General features: G+C 45.3%; 1 protein-coding gene across 1 annotated transcript in view; it reads right to left on the bottom strand.

The window, feature by feature from the left end:
- Positions 1–20800, bottom strand: part of LOC144803687 (uncharacterized) — a 381476-nt gene that overhangs the window by 322054 nt on the left and 38622 nt on the right. Inside the window, exons 2-3 of the mRNA XM_078671874.1 lie at positions 14255–14337; positions 554–667 (exon numbers count right to left, since the gene is read on the bottom strand). Of these exons, the coding sequence (XP_078528000.1) occupies positions 554–667; positions 14255–14314 (174 nt within the window). The 5' untranslated portion in view covers positions 14315–14337. The remainder of the gene's footprint in view (positions 1–553; positions 668–14254; positions 14338–20800) is intronic.

The raw sequence follows: 20800 nt of genomic DNA, 5'->3' as shown, positions 1-20800 counted from the left end.
TGCCTAAATCTTGCTCTAATCGCCACCTCCCTGGGGTTTTGCAACACCTCCGCTCACGTATGACACAATGTTAAAGCCGTAATATACGATATCGGGCAGGGGGCTCATTTAAAGAATGGTTTGTTATCGCTTTTCCCCATATCAGTAATATCAATGCATTTTTAGTCTAATAAATATTGAAAAGATGTTTTAATAATTGCATCAGATATGTTTACTCGAACTGTGTAAAGCTCTTGTAATCCATGTCCATATAATGCTGTTTTTTTTATATGTTTTTAACTTTGATTGCAAAATAAAAATGCATATATAAATGTTCATACTTGACAAGAGACTGGTTGACATCATATAATTCAAATTGTAGATAATCTATTCCAAAGTAAACCTTTCTTTTTATTTCTTTTGATACCCAGGTGTGTAGTTAGGTACACAGGGCTCCCCTTGTTTCCAACCAATTATGAGCACACTTGAGTGGCCTGGGGATCAGCATTTCTCTATGGGTTTTCTTATTAATGTATAAAACATGCCTTGAGGTTTCCTGCAGCCAAATGCTCACCTTTGGTCTTGTCGTGGGTTGATCTTCAGGTTTTGAGGCTGGCACAGTATCGCTTTCTCCCTGGCTTCCATCACCTGAGGGATCAGCAGACTGGTCAGGGTTTTTCTGTGAACGCTGAGAAGAAAAATAATACTTGAGATCTTGAAAGATACAGAACCCAACATCTGGCTCCATTCACCATCAGCCAAGCTACTGATGGATTGAGCCTCTATCTTTGGTAGTTATGGTTACAATGTGAGTCCACTGACGCCTGGCTAGAACATGGAATGTTGTCTGAGTCTACAGTTGCTACAATGAATTTAGGGTTCTGCTCTGCATTTTGTGTGATGTAATCTAGTTTGTGTCCACCCATATATTTTGCCAGTAGTACTGCTTCTCCGTTCATGGCCATCACTGTGTACAGTCAAATCTGCCAGGAGAGGCTTGAGCAGGATTCTTGGTCAGGGGTCTTGGCTAAGCCCGCTCCCGTCTAAGTCCAGCCCTTTCCATACGCCTGGCTCTCAAGAGGTATTCATGTATGGAAATGCAAATGCAATTGTCCTGTGCCAGAATTCACTGTCAAAAGTTCCCAAAGTACAGGCCTGACTGCTCTGGAGCACCAGACTCCACCAGCTACTCTTATATATGGAGACAAAGCAGGACAGCGAGGGAAGGATGTCGGGAGTTCCTTTGAGGCGGTGATCCCACTCCCAACAAACCAACTAATGAAAGAAACAAAGAAGTCCACAGCGGATGCACAGGCAACAGCTCCAACAGCAGAACAGAAATCTTCACAATCATCAAGCACCTCACCTCTCCAAACACCACCACCAACCGCATCACCCCGCATAGAAAATATGTGACAACCTCTCGGACTTCTTCAAAGACACAATCAAATCCATATACAACAACTTTGACCCTCAACCAAACCCCTACACCATCGCCTCCACCCTCCTGTCAAACACCCAAGGCAACACCCTGACAGCCTGGAAAACTTTCACCAGGCAAGGAACAGCCAGCATCATGAGAGCCGTGCACTCCAGGGCACCCTCCGACCCCTGCCCCCACCACATCTACAACATGGGAGACGATCTCACTAGCAAAGTCCTCTTCAGCTGCACAAGTGCAACTTGTGAGATCAGGAAAGTCATTATGCCATTCCTGGAATTAATTCAAACAAGCAGAGTTGGCATCGGATCAACATCCCGTGATTCTTTCTGGGCAAATCACTTAATATACAGTGACTTAAAAAAATGAAAGTCAACTTGGTTAATGAAACTGGTTTTCATGTAAAGCGCTCCGATACCTTAGGGCCAGGTCAAGTTTGTGTTATAAAGAAATGCCAAAAAAGAAGACATAGTACCTCAATCACAAAGTAAGCAGTGGACAGACATTAATAAAGAGAAAGCAGCCTGTACTTGGTCCATGCGCACATTAAGAAAAGGAAGTGGACTTTTGCACTCGCTACCAAATTAGAAGGCAGCAAAAAGAATGACAAGGATGTCAACCAATGGTAAGAAATGGGTGGGCTAAAAGCCCCTTTTTCAAGTTTTTTTTTAAAGACGCAGTAGAAACAATACACACAATAGAAACACTGTGCATGTGCGGTGCCTGCAGGCTCGTTCTAAAAAGTGATGGATGGAATTCTTGAATTAATGTCAGCCACTGGTAATTACTCGAGCGCATCCCAGTCCATCGTTACGTTGTACACCAGTTTAGACCCAGCTATATGCAAATCAGTCTTGACTGCTCCATTGGGAACAGTTCAGCCCGAACTGCCAGACCAGGTCCTTCCTGAACCAGAACACAAGCAACTCAGAACCAGTTTCTCTCTACTAAGGGCTCATCAGCCACACATAGCTTCGCTCCAGTGACACAGAATGCACGGGACCCACGTCTGGGCATACACTTCGCATTTAGGGACACACACAAAAGTATACAAAAAGTGATGAATGGAATGCTTAAATTAATCTCAGCCACTGGTAATTTCTTGGGCCGCATCCCAGTCCATCATTCTTTGCCACACCGTGCCACCTCATTTTAGACCCAGCCACAGAGAGGTGAGGACTGCACCTGCAGACAGCAGATGTGTATTGCTGACATTCCAAAGGGCTGCAGGGGGACACAAACACTCAGGGGAGAGGAGCAGTGCACCTTCAGTGTGCCTCAAACTTCTCTTTCATTCCAGGAAGAGTTACTGGTCAGTGGAACCTGGGCTCAGTGTCAGAGAGATAGTGGGGTGATAAGGTTGGCACTGCCAGGGAATCTTATGACCCAAGCCCTACAGGCCTTCAGAAGACTCCTCAAGACCTGGATCTTCGATCAGTAGCAGCACCCCCCACTCCCTCCCCCCAGCGCCTTGAGACCCTCACGGGTATGTAGTGTGCTTTACAAGTGTCTTGAATGATTGATTGATTGATTGATTATGAGAGAGGAAGGTTTGAACCTTTATGGGGCATATTTCAGTGGAGGCTGACAGCCAGTTCAATCAGAATCAGAGCCTCTTCTGCAGCGGCAGACTGTCCATCTGACAAAGGGCAGGGCAAAGAAGGCACTTCGAAAGATTTGACGCCCCCAACACGAATTTCAAAGGTCAGACACTATTTTTTTTTTTATTTTTTTTTTTTTATTTATGCATTTTTATATAGCGCGGACTTTACCCGAAGGCGTCAGAGCGCTTCACAATTTGGAACAGAAATGAAACATGATGAGAAACATTACACAAGAACAGATTACAAAAGCATACGTTACGTTACATAAGGTAATAGTGACAATTGTGAGCAATCAAAATACATGAGGTAGTAAAAATTGTGAGCAACCAAAATACATGAGGTAGTAAAAAGTGCACAAGAGGAAAAAGTGACAGGTGTGCAGTTACAAGAGAAAACGAAGTATAATTTGAGGTATAATACGGCAATAGGTGCTAGACACACAGGCACAAAAACAAGCGTTACGTAGGCAAAGGTGGCACTTGTGCAAGTATCAAAGGTAAAAACATGTGAGAGGTAGCAAACCGTGTGATACAAGGATAAAGTGGTGTGTGCATGTTACAAAAGGGCACCAAACACAAGTACATGGAAAATACTGCAAAGAGGCAGACACTCCAACCACAATAACACAATTGGAAGGCACTTCCAGGGTCATGGAAAGTAGAAATTTTCAGTAGTGGGAAGTCTTCCTCCAATACCATGAGGACGTGAATTACTTTTGGAGGTGTCTCTGGAGGAGGAGTACTTTGAGGTCCCTTTTGAAGGCCTGGGAGGAGGCGGTGGTCCGGAGCTGAGGCGGAAAAGAGTTCCAGATTCTCACTGCGTTGCCAGAAAAGGATTGGGCCATTGTTCTCTCCTTCTTGAAAGTGGGAGGTTCAAGCAGTAGATTCTCCGCATTGCGTGAAGGTCTAGAGCCTCCAGAGAGTTTCAGTTTATTCGCCAGGTAGCGAGGAGAGGAGGAGTGCAAGGCTTTGTGGGTGATACAAGCGGTCTTGTAGATAGCTCTAGCCTCGAAGGGAAGCCAGCGGAGGGTGGATAACATCGGTGTGATGTGATCGCTTCTTTTGGCCCCATAAATGAAGCGAGCTGCTGAATGGAAAACAGACTTAAGTGGGGACAGGTGAGATTTGGGGAGGCCAGTAAGAAGAGAATTGCAGTAGTCTAGTCTGGAGAGGACCAGCGATTGCACCAGGGTTATAAGGTCCTGCTCCTGGAAGAAGCGTCGGATTCCCCAAAGAAGGCGCAGTTGGTAACGAGCAGATTTTGGCAATAGAATTGATGTGGGAAGTTAGATTGAGTTTTTTGTCTAGAATGACACCAAGGGATTTTGCGCTGTCGACAATGATGGGTTTATTGTTTAGTAGATTCATCTGATCCATCCATGATTGAACCGGGGGAGGAGAGAGAGAGGAGGAGAAGAGGAGGAATTCAGTTTTGGAGGGATTCAGAATCAATTGATGAGTTGCCATCCAGTTTTGGATGGAGTCAAGAGTAGAGCTTAGGATGGAGAGATCATTAGTGGAGGCAACCTTGAGATAGAGTTGAGTGTCGTCTGCATAGAGATGATAGTGAATCCCGGATTTGCTTAGGAGATTTCCCAGTGGTTCTAAGTAGATATTGAACAAAGTGGGTGCAAGTATAGAGCCTTGGGGAACACCTTGACCCACCGCCACAGGAGGAGAAAGACTGTTCGCTATTTTGATCATTTGAGATCTGTCAGAGAGGAAGGATGCAAACCATTTAAGCACAGTGCCCTCCATGCCCATTCTCTGTTGAAGGATATTGAGGAGGGTGTTGTGATTGACAGTGTCAAAGGCTGCAGAAAGGTCAAGGAGAATTAGCAGACAGGACCCCCCTGAGTCGAATATCCTCAGCGCATCATCAACCACTTGCAGTAGGGCTGCTTCAGTGCTGCAGTTTTGGATGAAGCCGGACTGACAATTGTCAAGAAGATCATTGTCCTTGATATGACGAGAGAGTTGTTTAGCTACACATCTTTCTGTGATCTTCGCAAGAAAGGGAAGGTTAGTGATGGGGCGGAAGTTGTTGAGGTCCTTCGCATCAGCAGTGGGCTTTTTAAGCAGAGGGGTGACCTGCCCAGTTTTGAAGGAGACAGGCAGGGAGCCTTGCCAGAGGGAGAGGTTGATCAGAGTGGTCCAATAGGAAAGGGAATGGGTTTAGAAGTCAAAGGCAATGGCACTGGGGATAGGGTCAAGAGAATGGTTGGAGGGCTTTGTTTCGCGTATGCACTTGAGAAGGGCATCTTCAGATATGGGGTCAAAGCTCTGCCAAATGGCTAAGGATTTGCGCTCCTCTGGAGGTGTAGGATGAGCGACCTGATCCACAAGTGATTTCACTTTTTCATTGAAGAAAATAGCGAAATCCGCTGCTCTCTTAGTAGAATCCTCCACCTCGGAGGATAGGGGAGAGCATCTTGGAATCTTGATGAGATCGAATAGTTTTTTGGGTCTATTTTTGGCGGAGTCAAGGAGGGTTTTGAAGTGCGCCGCTTTCTCAAGGAAGATATGCTTGTGGTACTTGGATCTTGCTGTGCGAAGCATGGCTAAATTGTCTGTGGAGGGCACTTGCCTCCATTGCTTCTCCAGGAATCTTAGCTGCTTCCTTTCCTCATAAAGGGATTTGTTGAACCAAGGTGCTGAGGGAGTGGGCCTTATCCTTTTGCTTTTGAGTGGAGCGACGTTATTAATTTCAGCTGCAAGAACTGTGAGGCATTGGGAGGTGAGGTCGTCAACAGCTATGTTCGGGTCTAGCCTTGGAAGTGATAGCAAAGCTGACTCACAGAGGGGACCGACATCAATATTTTTGGCATCACGGAACCAGGAGATGGCCCTCTTGGGTTGGCCAAGAGTTATAGAGTGTGAAATTTGAAGAGAGAATGGGATGAGGTGGTGGTCAGACCAATCTACATGAATTGGGGTAGTGGTAGAAAGCATGCCTGGATTGCGCCCTTAGAGTGGGTTGGTTCAATGCAGTGTTGGATAAGATCGTTTGTAGAGAGGAAGGTGGCCAGAGAGTTCGCAGAGGAGTCTTGTGATACGCCCCAGTGGAGATTGAAGTCACCCACGATGGTCTGATTGTCACTTTGTGTGTATTGATCGCTGATGAAGTCAGTGAGATCTTCTATAAACGAAGGGCCACTACGAGGCGGGCGGTAAATGATATGGAATCTGAGCGGTGAACGGTGTTTCAATTGAAGCTCAAGAGAAAGGCATTCAAAGGTGAGGGAAGAACTGATTGGAGAAGCCTTAAGTTGGAGGGCGTTTTTATAGATGACTGCAACACCTCCCCCCGTGTTGTCAGTTCTGTCATTCCTAAAAATGGAATAACCTGTGGGTAATAGGAGATCAAACATAGAGTGAGAGGTATCTTTGAACCAGGTCTCTGTGAGGAAGAGCATGTCAAGTTTGTGAAGGGTGATGGTATCGGAGATTTCAAGTTTGTGTTTTACTGCAGATCTGCAGTTGTGAAGCATACAGCGCAGCTCTGTCAAGACTGTTTTGGTGACGGGGGCACTTGGGCTCTGAAGGGTGATCGGGATATTGTACTTATGTGGGAGTGCTCGGGAAGGTTTAGGTGGATGCTTTGTTCTGACAGAGGTGATGGTCGGAATAGTGTAGATAGTGGGGTTGCTAGGGTACGTCTGTTGAAGAAGGGTGGCGTTCAAGGGCTTGTGTGAGTTAACGACGTTCGCAGACGAGAGGTTGAGCTTGGCTGTATTGGGGTGAGGGGGCGAGGTGCATCTCATGGGAAGTTGGGAGGGAGTAGAAGTGCATGGGTGGGTGGAGATCTTAGAGCATAAAAGACACTACATCACATATGTGTTTGGACTAATACACAAGTGGGAGTATGAGCTCCATACTGAGGTGCAGCTGTCGCCCATGGCTGCAAGCAGGCCAGAGACCCTAGCTAACAGAGAATAGGGGGCACTGAGAAGTGTGGGCTGTCACCCATGACAGAAACCAGCTCAACAACCCCATGTTGCCAAGGAGGGGGCCCCCCTGAAGTGCCGGCTGTCACCTGTGGTGAAGTATAAGTCAGTGCCCCACTGTGTTCACAGGTGAGGGGGCCACCATGAAGACGAAGCCATTGCCGTGAGTTGGCCGAGGTCCGTGACCTCCTGTGAGAACAGGAGAAGGGTCTGCTATAGAGCTAGGAGGAACACTAACTGGTCGCCACTGGAGCTGAGGAAGACCCGACATTGAAGCGGATCGCCTGGAGACCGCGGAGCCCGCTGCGTCATCAGGGAGGCGGGTCTTCAGAGTCAGGAGGCCAGAGTTTGCGAGGAGCGGGCTGGTGCTCCTGGGACTGCCAGCTGTTCCGGGCCAGTGGGCCACTGGGACTTACACGAACCTAGAGCTTGAAAGCTGCAAACAACTCTTAAGGCACAACATAGCCTTTTGGGAGCTTGGGACCAGCGTGGGCAGCACGTTGGTCCCATACATTAACCAAATGTTAATGAGTTTAATACATTAACCAAATAGTAAATAACCACTCCAACTACAAGGGACAGAAGGACTCGTGAGATTGTGCCCCAGATAGCTCTAGCATGCTGACCTTAAGGGGGCTGTGTTTATTTAGTGTGTAGTACATGCTTTGTTGTTTATATTAATTACTTCTTTTTCCATAGAAGCTGACTGAATAGTCATAACATAACTGTAAAGAACACGTTCACCCGGAGGTATCTTGGAATTGAATAACAGATGTTTATTGTTACCCAACTCAATGGTACTCATTTTATCAACCTCAGATGGATGAAAGGCTGAGTGGACCCACTGGGATTTGAACCTGTAACCATGAGGTCGAACACAGGCCCCTGTAGTGGATGCATTAGTCCACTGAGCCACCAGAACCGGCTTCATCTACTGCCCCTGCTGTTTGTATGCTGAGTTATGAACCTGTATATGCCTAGCACCTCCCCAACTTAGTCATGGACTGCTCGACCAGTGCTACCAGTGAGAGTTGAGCACTGGATGGGGTAGTCCTTGGCCCAGTTGCTCAGGACCAATAGTAGGCCGGGCACCAGGACATCAGGAGTAAAACCCTACAATCCCACGGTTGGCCCCAGTAGCTCCTGCTTGCCCCATGGCCCTCTGAAGCAGATTCTGACTGCCAAATTTAAAACTCACCATCAGCGTAATAGTGATCTCTGTGCACTGACAGAAGCCGCTGTAAAAGCAGCTCCTGTGAAAGCACTAAAAATTTGGTATGTGTCAAGTTTGTGGTGGGCCCCTTTTTTGCTTATCGATTAATGAAAAACAAAATTGAAATGACTTCCCAGGGTGTGAGAGTCATTTTTTTCTGCCCATTATGTACAGAATAAAACTCCTTCTGACCATCCACTTTCAATTGGGTGGACAATTTGATGGCCTTACACCAACAGGCCGCCCTCAACTGGTCCATCGGTGTATGATGGTGGAGAGAGCAGGAGCACCACTGTCGGAAAGTCTAAATGAGGTGGGCGAACCATCAGTCTGGTGGACAGGCAGCTCTGTCATGTTTGTTAGCCCTGTCCATTATACTCCAAATCATACCCTAGGTCTGTCTTTAACTACTGAGGAGCAGGGGCAGCCAGTAACATGTGCCCCTTACCTCACCACACTGGACCAGTCAGTGTGCTGGTGACAACCTCAGAATGAAGGTAATGTCACAAGTGTGGCACCAGCAGTTGTGCAAAGAAATGCCTTGGCATTGGTGGGCAGGGGGAAGACAGGCCGGGGCAATGCAGCCTGGAGAATAGTACGAGTCCCTACTAGTGGGGCCCAACGGCACAAATAGCCACTGGTTATGTCGTACGCCTAAAACAGAGGTGGCCATGTATACATTATCACTCCTACAACCATATTTATTGCATGACTAACCAGATATTATGGGGAAATTTTAATAACACTTTGTGCTAAGTTTGTGCCACATTAGTGGCTGAAACCTGGAGCCAAGTGCTGTATCTGGATTTACTTTCCACTGCAAAACACGATTTGTGTTGCAAAGTAGCCCTAAAGCAGTGCTTAATTTGAGCTGGTGGTATCCGGTGCTCGGCACCAGCACTTAATTGTCAACACCGGCACTTAGGACAGTCTGACACATGGTGGTGTTGTTCGTCTAATTTAGAAATCAGCACAACAAATAGACATTTATGAATTCAATAGTCATTAAAAAGGATTAATACCTGTTAAAAAAGCCATCCCCATAGTGTTGGGGCACCTGGAATTGTCACATTTGTAGGAGGAGTGTGATGGTTTGTATGTGTTTGGTACTATCACTGGCACCGCTGGCAGGAGACATGGGTGGTGCAAGCTGCAGTGGCCTTCTGACGAGGGCCCTGCCACTTAGTTTTTTTTTACAAATTAAGCACTACCCTAAACTAAAATATCAAGGGGGCACTCCATGGGTGGTAGATGGGCGTTCCAACGGATTTTGAGGAAAAGCCTTTTTACAAAAAATGTACACCTCTGTGAGTAAGGCATAAAGTTTGAGAAAAAAATCTTTTTTCTAAAACTTTCCAACTTTGAATGTGTGCTGCACTGTACAGCACACATGGAAAGGAGGAAAAGTGCTAAATTATGTCAAATTAAAGAATTGTGTACTGACAGGACTCTTCCAGTACAAAACCAGTGCTTGTAATCATGCACACACCCTTTCAATAACTGAGCTAACAAAGATAATCTAAGCGATACCAGCCTAGATCTTTGGCATTGTCGTGGAAAATATATATCAAAGTCAAGTCAAATGATCTTTATTCGGATTGTAAAACATCCATAAAAGTGCACATAAAACCGACAATAGTATAAAATACAGATTTCGTCCCACTTATTATAAACTCATAACAGTATACAATTTTATCATGTGCAAAAGTACAATTCTTAGTGCAAAGTATACATGGTGCAATAAGCAAATGTGCAAAAAATGTGCATAGTGCAAATATTTCAATCAATTAGCAGAGAAGCACGTGATCGTACGGCTGCTTTAAGAAAGCTGCTTATTCTGAAGATGGCCTCATCCGTCTTTAACATAAAAAAATCTTTAAAAGCTAGATTAAAATCGGTCAAAGCGTTTTTCCTACAGTACGGCATTAACAAGTGCAAAGTGTGCATTCTATAAAAACCACAAAAGAAAACCACCAAGATTACAGGGACATTTTAAGTTTCCCACACATTTATTGAAACCAAAGTAAATTTATAATGCTACCGTCCCTGAATCGAAATAGCAAACTCCTATTCCATCTGCCTAATTTTAAGCGTAGATAACTCTGAGGCAGGACAGATGGTTTCTCACTTAACTCCATAAAGGACGTGTATCTAATTGTGGTAGATTTTGTCAAGTTGCACCTTAGCCTCTCCTTGCGATAACATTCATAGAGAGCCCTTTTTGTTAAATTCTTATGCGTGTGGTCAATCAATTGTGGAGATGTAAAAAGATGACCCAGGCCTACACTTGATAAACTATTTTCTACAGCCCTAAACCAGGGTATACAGTTAGCCTTCTCGCATTTTAGGCAATCCCTAATGATATCTTGTGACAGGGAGGCAGCGGAATTACACCAAATTTTTATCCAAAGCAATGCCGGTCTTGATCTTATAAAATCTTCAATATAAGGAAGGTTTAATTCCCTATGGCAGATGTAAGTTGGTGCACTTATAACCCCCCCTAAAATCGTCCGACAAAATCTATTTTCTTCGGTCTGTAATTGTGTGCTATTGGAGTAACCCCATATCTCGGCACCGTAGGTGCCCACAGGTAGACATTGTGTTTTATAAATTTGTAAGAGTGACACAATCACGTCTGCTTGTCTGGGTTGGCGAAGGGAGGTTAAAGAGTTTATGGCCTTACTCATTTTATTCCTTCCCAAGGCGACATGGGGTTGCCAAGAGCCAGTGTTGGAAAATAACAGACCAAGATAAGGGAAAGTGCAAGTGCATTTTAGAATATCATCCCCTGATTGAATGTGGCTTATTTTGTAACTTTTAGGGACACAAGACATTATAAATGACTTTTTGAAGTTAGTGCAAAGGCCCAGGTCTGCCATAAATTTAACAAAACCAGAAATTAAAATTCGCAAAGCGTTAGGTGTGCGGCCCATAAGGACCGCATCGTCCGCATAAAGTAAAGCGGGGACAGAGTTGCTGTTAACTTGCGGAACATCATTGGTTAATTTGCTCAAACAAACACTCTGATCATTTATATACAGGATAAAAAGTAGGGGGGCCAGAACACAGCCTTGTCTGACCCCCCTACCAATTAAAATATCATTAGAGACTTCACCATCATTATTTATACGAACACGAGCTTTCAAATCACTATGAAGGTGTGCCAGAAAATAAACTAAAGATTCATCTAAACCATAATTTAACAAAACTGACCATAAACGAGAACGATTAACAAAATCAAATGCAGAACTTAAATCCATAAAACCAAAATAGATGGGTGATTTTTTGACGATCGTATGTTTGGCCATAATTAAGTTTAGGTTCAGGCACTGTTCCACCGTACCCACTTTACTCCTGAACCCTAGCTGGCAGGGATGTAAGATGGTATTTTCTTCCGCCCAAGTACTAATTCTATTAAAAAGGACCCTGCCTAAGACCTTTAGAGTATTGTCAATTAATGATATTGGGCGATAACAGCCAGGGTCAAGTCTGTTGCCTTTTTTGAATATGGGTACGATGGTACTGCAGGACCATGTTTTCGGAACAGCAGTAGTGGATAAATTATTGAAGACATTGCATAACAAAGGTGCCCAAAAGTCAGGTTCAGATTTGATTTGATCGATGGATAAACCATCTGGGCCAGGAGCTTTGTTACCAGCACTTTCAATGATAGCATCCTCAACCTCAGACAACAAAATATTTAAAGGCTTTATAACTGGGATAGTTGTAATTGGGTTGCCAGTCGCAGAGGCGTCGTAGATCTTCGAAAAATGGTCAACCCACACATCCCCTGTTATATTGCAATTGATGGGGCAGATGTTAGAACCCAGTGACCTAAGATTCTTGACAGCCCTCCAAAACCCTCCAACATCTCGTAGGGCTGCAGTGCGAACAAGGGAATCCCAGTGATCTTTTAATAGTTCGTCTGATCTAGTTTTTAGACAAAGTTTGTATCTGAGTCTCAAGGTCCTTACCAGAGACAGATCTCGTGGTGCTGCAGTAAGGGCAGCCCTGAGTTCCCGGTTGGCTTTGGAACAAGAGGTGTCAAACCACCTGGGATTGCTATTGGTGTGGGCTGGGGCTGGTTTGGAGATTTCCCCTTTTATTACATTGCATAGCTCACAAAAGGAGTTAACAATGTCAAGCCCCGGGCTGGTGGTTGATAGACATACTGAGACTAGAGTAGGATGTTTTCTAATGACTCTGGCCAAAACTCCTTGTTTGTCTATCCCCCTCCAAGCCACCCTTAGCCTCTCTGTTGATGCCATTAAGTTTTTTGCCCCGATTTCTAGTCTGTTCATTGGTGTTTTAGTTGATTTGAGGCAAATTAAAAATGGATAGTAGTCGCTATACGGAGACGTGATAACCTCAGATTTCAAAAGGAGATCCTCAAGGAGGGATGAAATGAAAACATAATCAATAGTGGTAGAACTCCCACGGCCGATGTACGTAGGGGCCGGTACATAGTTCACATCCATATCCAATTTCTCCATAGCATCAACTAAGTCACGTGTTGCTAACAGGTCTAATAGTTCTTCACCTCTCCTACAAGGCAGGGAACTATAGTGAATGTGTGCATTGAAATCGCCTCCCAGGCAAATGCCATCAAAGCTTCCATATTTTTGGCCATCCACTACTTCGTCAATAAATGTAAACAAATCTAAAAAATTAATGTTAGGATGGGTTGTAAAATCATTATTATAAAAATTAACAAAACATAACTTTAACCGTCCTGTATATTTCAATGCCATAACATTTTTGTTAGTAGTTGGCAGTAGTTCAGTTTTGACACCAGCTGTAATTTTGACCCAAATTGATAAACCCCCACTGGGGCGGCCAATGGGAGGAGATGGAACAATCAAATTGTGGCAGCTGTAACCCTCAAGGAGTAAAGATCTTGTGCACCAGGTTTCCTGCAACATTAGGACATCAAAGCTTGTTACCCAATCAGTCCAAGACTTTATATTCATTTTTGCGTTAAGGCCTGCAATGTTCCAACTCAAAATGGAGAATTCATCAGAGTCCATAATAGAGGTTTGGCCAGATACGCCTTTTGTGGGGTCAAATGACATCCTACACCTGTCTGAGGAATTCAACAATGTTGCACTGGGACAAATGGGTAAGTTGCCAACAAGGGACTCATTATTGGTGTGATCATTAGCTAAGGAGTAAGATGGAGTATCTAATGGTCAATCCAAACTCCATGTATCTGCCGGTGTGGAAAATCTATTAAATAGTGGGAAAGGCAACTGCGCTGGAAAAGGTTGGAAGGAATGTGGGGCTGAAAAGGGTTGTATAGGTGGGGGCCTGTAAAAATAACGCAAAGGCAAGAGGGTGACAACAGTAGAAGGTCCTGTGTTGGTGCTATTGTGGTTAAGTATGTATTTAGCAGTGCCAGGGTGCCTAAAATTTAGAACAATACAGTCCCCATTAAAGTTTTTGCGTAAGGGACCAATCCAACTCACGCGGCATATATATTTACATATACGTATTCCATGTTTGTAATTTAGGAGACTTAAGTTTTCGTTGCATACGTATCATAGCTTTGGCGCCTGTAGTCTGTGAGGTGTAGTATGTCGGCCAGAGTCAGAAGCATGCTCGCATTTAATGCGAGAACGTGCGCTTCTCTTTCCAGTTCCCCTTTACCCCTGGGGTGTCCTCCAGTTCATCGGGGTACTTCGGTGAGCTTTCAGAGGCTGTGGAAGTATCACATTATTCGATGGTACCCCTAGGGAGGTGTATAAGGTGGGGATACCACTACGGATGAAGGCGGGGCTACTCCCGGCACAGTAGTTCACAATGGGGGATCCATTTGATATTTCACTGTATTTACCAAACTGCCTGATTTGTTTGGTGTCACAAATAATAAATGTTACACAGCTGAGGCTCTGACTGTCAGCAAGCAGCGACACAAAGACCCACAAATGTACATATACTGTGCAACGCTCCCCATCTGAACCACTGTCACCTTTGAAGGCAACCCTACAATGGCAATCCCCTAGGTCATAACAATGTAGCGCATTAACAATGTAATTAATCCATATGATTGTCGTCAAACGTTTTCCTCTTACCAGAAAGTACTTTCTTATGTCATGACTTGTGATGTCTCCTGCAGTCTTCCTTGTATCCATGGCTGCTGTCGTGCAGGTACCAACTGAAATAAATCATTACAGAAGAAGAATTTATTGATCCTGAAGAATTGTCCTATACCATTCCATGAAATTGGCAATAACTATGCAGCGAGTGCCTCGTTTTCTCTAGTTGGCACTTTTTTAATACCATCATGAAGGGCAGTTTATTCCTTTGAAATGCATCCTTCTGTATCGCTCTCATGAAAAGTGATGTTGCGCCCAACAGAGAGTTCCTGCCTGTATATTTTTCATAAGTGATTCCTGCACTGCTACTAGAGGGTACACCTCATATGTCACACAGAAGTGCCTATTTTGAGCAGGTGTTTCCTAGGGCTCAGCATCAGGAGTTAGTTTAGAGCATCAGGACTTCATTAAGGTGCACACGCTCATGATAGTAATGACGCAGAGGCCAGGCAGGTGCACATCTGCTGTAAAGTTCTACTGGTCTTGCATCTGCGTTGCTACCAGTGAATGCCATATTTTTCAAAATGTGCACTGTTACCATAGCATTGGGACAATACTGCCAGCATAACATGCTCCTGAGAGCCCTATTACACACCAAAGGAGAGGAAGCCACTGGCCCACCTATAGCATGACTAACAGTGTCATGAGTGCGCACATGCAACTGGCCGCCATGAAGATGAAGCTGTCGCCGTGGGCTGGCCGAGAGCTCCAACATCCTGTGAGACTGGGAGCTCCTAGGAGCTCAGAGGAACACTTATTGATCACCGATGAAGCTGGTCAGGGACGTCTGACCTCGTGGACATGCAGCGAGTGTGCCAATAGTAAGCCCGTTTGCGCCCATCTGTACCTGGCCCACGCCCAGCTCCAGAAACCATGGTCCTCCCCCCTTCTGCGGCTACCACGCAGTGACCCTCTGTGCCCTCAATCCCAGCTGCCGCTCCTCACGTTGATGCCTTGCAGCACCACACAACACAGAGGGAGCATTCGCCACTGCGTCCTGCAAGTTTTCATGCGTTCACCCTCACCCAACACGCACCGCACTGACAGCACCCATACTAACACAGTCTTGCCACCACCTACACAACACTCCACAGTTGCATGCATGCTCTTCAGCATCATCTTGCTTCCCTAACAAACCACAGAGATCTAGGACCTGCTGCACGACAATGTCCCTGACCTACTTTTCCTCACGGAAGCCTAGTTGAACCCTGCATCGGTGCCTGACACCACTACAAGCATCTCCCCTGGGTACAAAAATGGCAGGCAAGACAGACGTCACAAGACTGGAGGCGGAATCGACATCATACACAAGAACACTATCAGCTGCACCACCTCCATGGACATGTCGTCCTCCCTCATAGATCACCTGATGTTCAAGCTCCACATCACAGCCAACTTCACCCTAAGCAGCACTCTCTTCTAAAGACCATGCACCAACTTCACTAACACCAACACAGACTTTGTTGCGCTGCTCACCCTCAATGCTAACAATGACATCCTACTCGGAGACCTGAAATTCCACCTGGAGGACTACACCAACCCCAACTCAAGAGCAAAAATTAAAGACCTTGGAAACCTGGGCCTCACCCGAGGAGTGGGACCTACCCACATCGCTGGACACTTGCTGGACCCTATTTTCACCAACCTAATTAGCATCCATTTTCATGAGGCCATACCAGTCCACTAGACAGACCATGCCCTTGTCAAATTTAGTATGCCTGTCCGGGTCCAACGCACATGCACCACTGCCGGACCAGACAACCGAAACATGAATGGCATCTCTTAGAATGACTGGAGCACCACTCTCAACACCCAAACTGAACACAGCAACGGCCTCCTCAAAAGCCATCAAGAATTTCAACCACTGAATCACCTCCTTCGCCGACTCCCTTGCCCCTTTCAAAAACAGCCATACAACAAAATCCAGGCAAGTTGGTACACAGAGGAACTCTGACTGTTAAAATGCTACTGCAAGCAACTGGAGCACAAATGGAGAATGAGCTAGGACAATGCAGACAGGAGCCCATTCAAATATGCCCTAAGACGCTACCGCCAAATGATTCGGACCACCAAACTCGCCACTCTGGTTCACCAAACTGATACATGCAAAACCAACAGTTGATGGACAGAATGCAGAACAATGTCATACATTCACCCCAGTACAGAGATCTGGGCCAAAATCCATTGTTTTTTTGCACACCACACCATCCAGTTCAGACATGGCCATATGCAAATCAGCCTTGACCCTGTGCCTCATGGGAACAGTCCAGCCCGAACTGCCAAGCCATGTCTTTCCTGGACCGGAATCAAGCATCCCAGGACCAGTTTCTGGCTATCAGCCGTCTTCAGCCAGGATAGCTTGACTCCAGTGGTGTGGAGAGCATGGGGCTCACGTCTGAGCATACCCATCCCACTCGGGGTGACAAATGCATAACCAACAGTTGATGGACAGAATGCAGAACAATGTCATACATTCACCCCAGTACAGAGATCTGGGCCAAAATCCATCGTTTTTTTGCACACCACACCACCCCAGTTCAGACATGGCCATATGCAAATCAGCCTTGACCCTGTGCCTCATGGGAACAGTCCAGCCCGAACTGCCAAGCCATGTCTTTCCTGGACCGGAATCAAGCATCCCAGGACCGGTTTCTGGCTATCAGCCGTCTTCAGCCAGGATAGCTTGACTCCAGTGGTGTGGAGAGCATGGGACTCACGTCTGAGCATACCCATCCCACTCGGGGTGACAAATGCATAACCAACAGTTGATGGACAGAATGCAGAACAATGTCATACATTCACCCCAGTACAGAGATCTGGGCCAAAATCCATCGTTTTTTTGCACTCCACACCACCCCAGTTCAGACATGGCCATATGCAAATCAGCCTTGACCCTGTGCCTCATGGGAACAGTCCAGCCCGAACTGCCAAGCCATGTCATTCCTTGACCGGAATGAAGCATCCTAGGACCGGTTTCTGGCTATCAGCCGTCTTCAGCCAGGATAGCTTGACTCCAGTGGTGAGGAGAGCATGGGACTATTTAGATTCTCATTGGATATGATATGCTTATATTTTTCCTTGCAACTGCTGGTTCTTGAGACTTTAAAATTACTAAGCGTACTCAGACATAAGCGGCCGAAAGATACTTTCTATTTCAAAATCCTCCTTGAATTCAGAGCTTCATGATTCTTGATTCCTCTGTGGAGGAGGATTGCAGAGAAAGGCAGGAGTCTGCCAGTGGGGGACAAGACACCATGAGGAATGTCATCCAATCTGCTGTGTCAGCATCCATGCAGCCTATGCAGTGAATGCAGGATGCCAATAGGCACTTAATTGTGGCTTCATTTGATTAAATAATTATATACTTCGCTCAAGGGCAAGAATCATCAGCCTCCCAGGGACCATCCTTATAAAAATGAACTTGTGCCCTTAAGAAAAAGAAATGCTGAGGTGTCTCCATTTATATGTCCCTCACTTTTAACTCAGAATTTGAAGAATGCCACCCTCCTGATAAATATAGAAATGTTACTTTTTTATGAGACTCATGTCCTAGGCGTCAGGTGGACAAAACTACTTCTCATCCAGACCACTCTGATCTAGAATTGTTGTCTTCCACGCCTGCCCATCCTCAAGACTCTTATGACAATGACTTGGGGGTCCACAGATTCCTCAAGACCCAGAGTCTCTTAATCCAACTTCTTCTGAGCCCTTCTTGATTCTTTGTGTATGCCTTATTTTGCTCCTGCAGTAATTTCACAACCAGGATTGGGCAAATGGGTTTCTTCCCCTGCGATTACCTCTTACCTAGCTCATTGAATAAGAAGGCCAATGGACAAAGGTAACCGTAAACAATTCTGCAATGAGTGTTGTAAATAAAACAACGGTATTATTAAGCATTAGCTGAAGCCATAATGCATCAGTCCAAATATCTAGTATAGGGGTTCCATTTTGTATTTCGAGTCCGCCATTTTTCATGCCCTACATTGCCATGTGCTCAATGTTCTGATTGTCCTACCTCTCTGCCAGTTACACTGTGGATTCTACCTAGCAACAGTTATTATTAGTCCTTCTTGAGAGTGTAGCGCATGCTCAGCAGAAGTAACAGTTGTTCCTTATTAGCATAGCCCTCCCATGTTCTAGAAATACTGTTAGCTCCACCCACTGATATATTTGGAAATGTCCTTACGTGGTTGCAACCTCTGTCTAAGCTGTAAGCTGAACCCCTTCCACTGTGTATAAAAGGGGCCATGTGCTTGTATTCAGTGTGCTACTCTGTACAATACTGTAGAAGTGTTGTGGAGGTTGTATCACCACCTTTAAAGGTTTATTAAACTATGTTTTTGTATTTCCAGTTTCCTTGCCAACTTCATTTGTAAGTCTAAGGACTTTGTACACAGAAGGGCGAACCCTTTCGGTACCTTTGGGCCTTGCTGAGGCCTGAACTCATCAATTGGCGCCCGTCACGTGGGGCTCATCGGCGACTCGGAGGCTCGAAGGACTGGTCGTGACGAAGGAGTGGAACTCTGCCGGGGAAGTGATCACTGCCAGCGGCGTCTTTAGTCCTGGCATCCTGAGGTATTTCTTCCTTCCTTCCGATCTGACCATCTGGGTGGCGCCGGTCTTCGACTGAGACCTCTTCTGTCGGTTTGCTGTGGATAAGCTGTTTGAGCAAATTGTGGAACTTGGCAAGTGGAATCTGGACGCTCGTGCTTGGTAAGGACCAATGTATGGTAATTACTGTGAGTGTTTATGGTAGCCAGTGATTAGCAAGGCAGTTTTAGGATACGCTTGCTGTGGCTTATGGATATGGATATGGATATGGAGATGTTTGGATGATCGATCATATTATGATTATGAATATGGGTATATATGCGTTGCAACACATATAGGTAGGCAATGTGGAGATTTTTCTCCAACATATGGTTGTGAGCGGCGCAACGATTAAGTGCCATTTTTCTGTATAATATTGTGTATTTCACAATATTTCTAGCATGTCTGCTTTTAGCGCACTACGTAAGTGGTGCTGCTGTGGAAACCGGTTAAGTCTTGAAGAATCGCAGCCGGCTCCCCCAGAAGGGACGCCGAATAGGGATATGTACATTAAGTTTGGTCTTTCCCCTATAATGTACAGCACATTGTGGAGGAAGTATACCAAGAAGGATCCTGAGTTGAGATGGCCTTTGTATGGTTCGTTTGATGTGCGCAAAATTGAGTATGTGGAACAGTGCCTGGGTAAGCGCCGAGCGAGACAAGATATGTTTGAGAGTGTGCGAATGTGGGTGAAAGAAGTACGTGAGCGTGAGAAACGTGAACATGCGCTGATTGAGAAAGAGCAGAGGAAGAATGTGCGTGAGAAGGCGCAAGAAATGAGACAACGTGAACAAAAAGATGCGGAAGAAAAACGGGAAAAGGAACGTAGATTGCAGATATCTGGCCAATATCCCATTCGTCGGCCTCTTTATCCTGTCCTTAATAATGCTGATGATGATTTTTCATTACTAGATCGTTCTCCGCCTCCGTATGCTGGCCCGTCTGCTCCGAAAGGGGAAGATGAGGATTCTGGATCATTTAAAGATAAGGTAGACACGCGGTCTAAGCTAACATCTGATCGTATGGCGGAGCTCCGACAAATTTCTTATCGTATTCTTAAGGGTACAATTCCTCTTGCTGAAATATTGTTGTCTCTTGAAAAATGGCCGGACAGGGAAAAAATTTATTTTCTTGAAACCTTTTCTGATGAAGTAGTCGGGGCTTTTCGAAAATATTCTCCTGTTCTTGAACCTGATGACATAATACAAGATAATAAAGAATTGCGTAAAGGTCTCTTTTCTCCTTCCCAGGCAGCTGATGCAGTTCGACGGTTATTCATATTGCGGGATGAGGCGTCTCGGTTACGAGAAGAAAAGCGACAAAAGACGGTGGACGACAAAGAGACGGGTTTGAGTGGCGACGGGAAACAATCACCTATCTTTTCTTCAGATAAGGTCGATATTGTGCATGTTAAACCTATGCGAGAGGCAGCGCCTTTGTATGTTCCTCCTAAAGGAGCGGGTACTAGTTCAGATAAAGATTCAGCTGATGCCCGAGGGTATTTTATCTATAATTGGGTATATACTCCTTGGAATAGAGCGGATGTTATGGCCTTAAAGAAAGCGTTACCTGACCCACGGTAAAATCCTGCTGCCTTTTATGAGGAAGTTGAGGGGGCTTTGAATTCTTGTACTATGACATTAGCTGACATTGATTTATTCTTTGGTCTTATATTACCCCCTGACATGTGGAGATCAGTACGGAAAATTGATGATTTAGTGACGTTTAAAGCTAAATGGGAAGACATTGAGGAGGAGGACAGAGCTAGGAAACCTGCGCAGAAACCACCCCAGCTCATTCTAGACCTCCCTGCTGCTATTTTGATTAAATTAAAGACGATTATTCCCCCTAAAAAGATTGACTGGACTATGTTAGCATCTTGCAAGCAAAAGACAGATGAATCAGTTTCTGACTTCTTTACGCGATTTGAAG

This window comes from Lissotriton helveticus, chromosome 1_2, assembly GCF_964261635.1.
Source record: "Lissotriton helveticus chromosome 1_2, aLisHel1.1, whole genome shotgun sequence".
Taxonomy (NCBI): domain Eukaryota; kingdom Metazoa; phylum Chordata; class Amphibia; order Caudata; family Salamandridae; genus Lissotriton; species Lissotriton helveticus.
The sequence above is the reverse complement of the archived record's forward strand: the minus strand, read 5'-3'. Positions and strand labels throughout refer to the sequence as shown.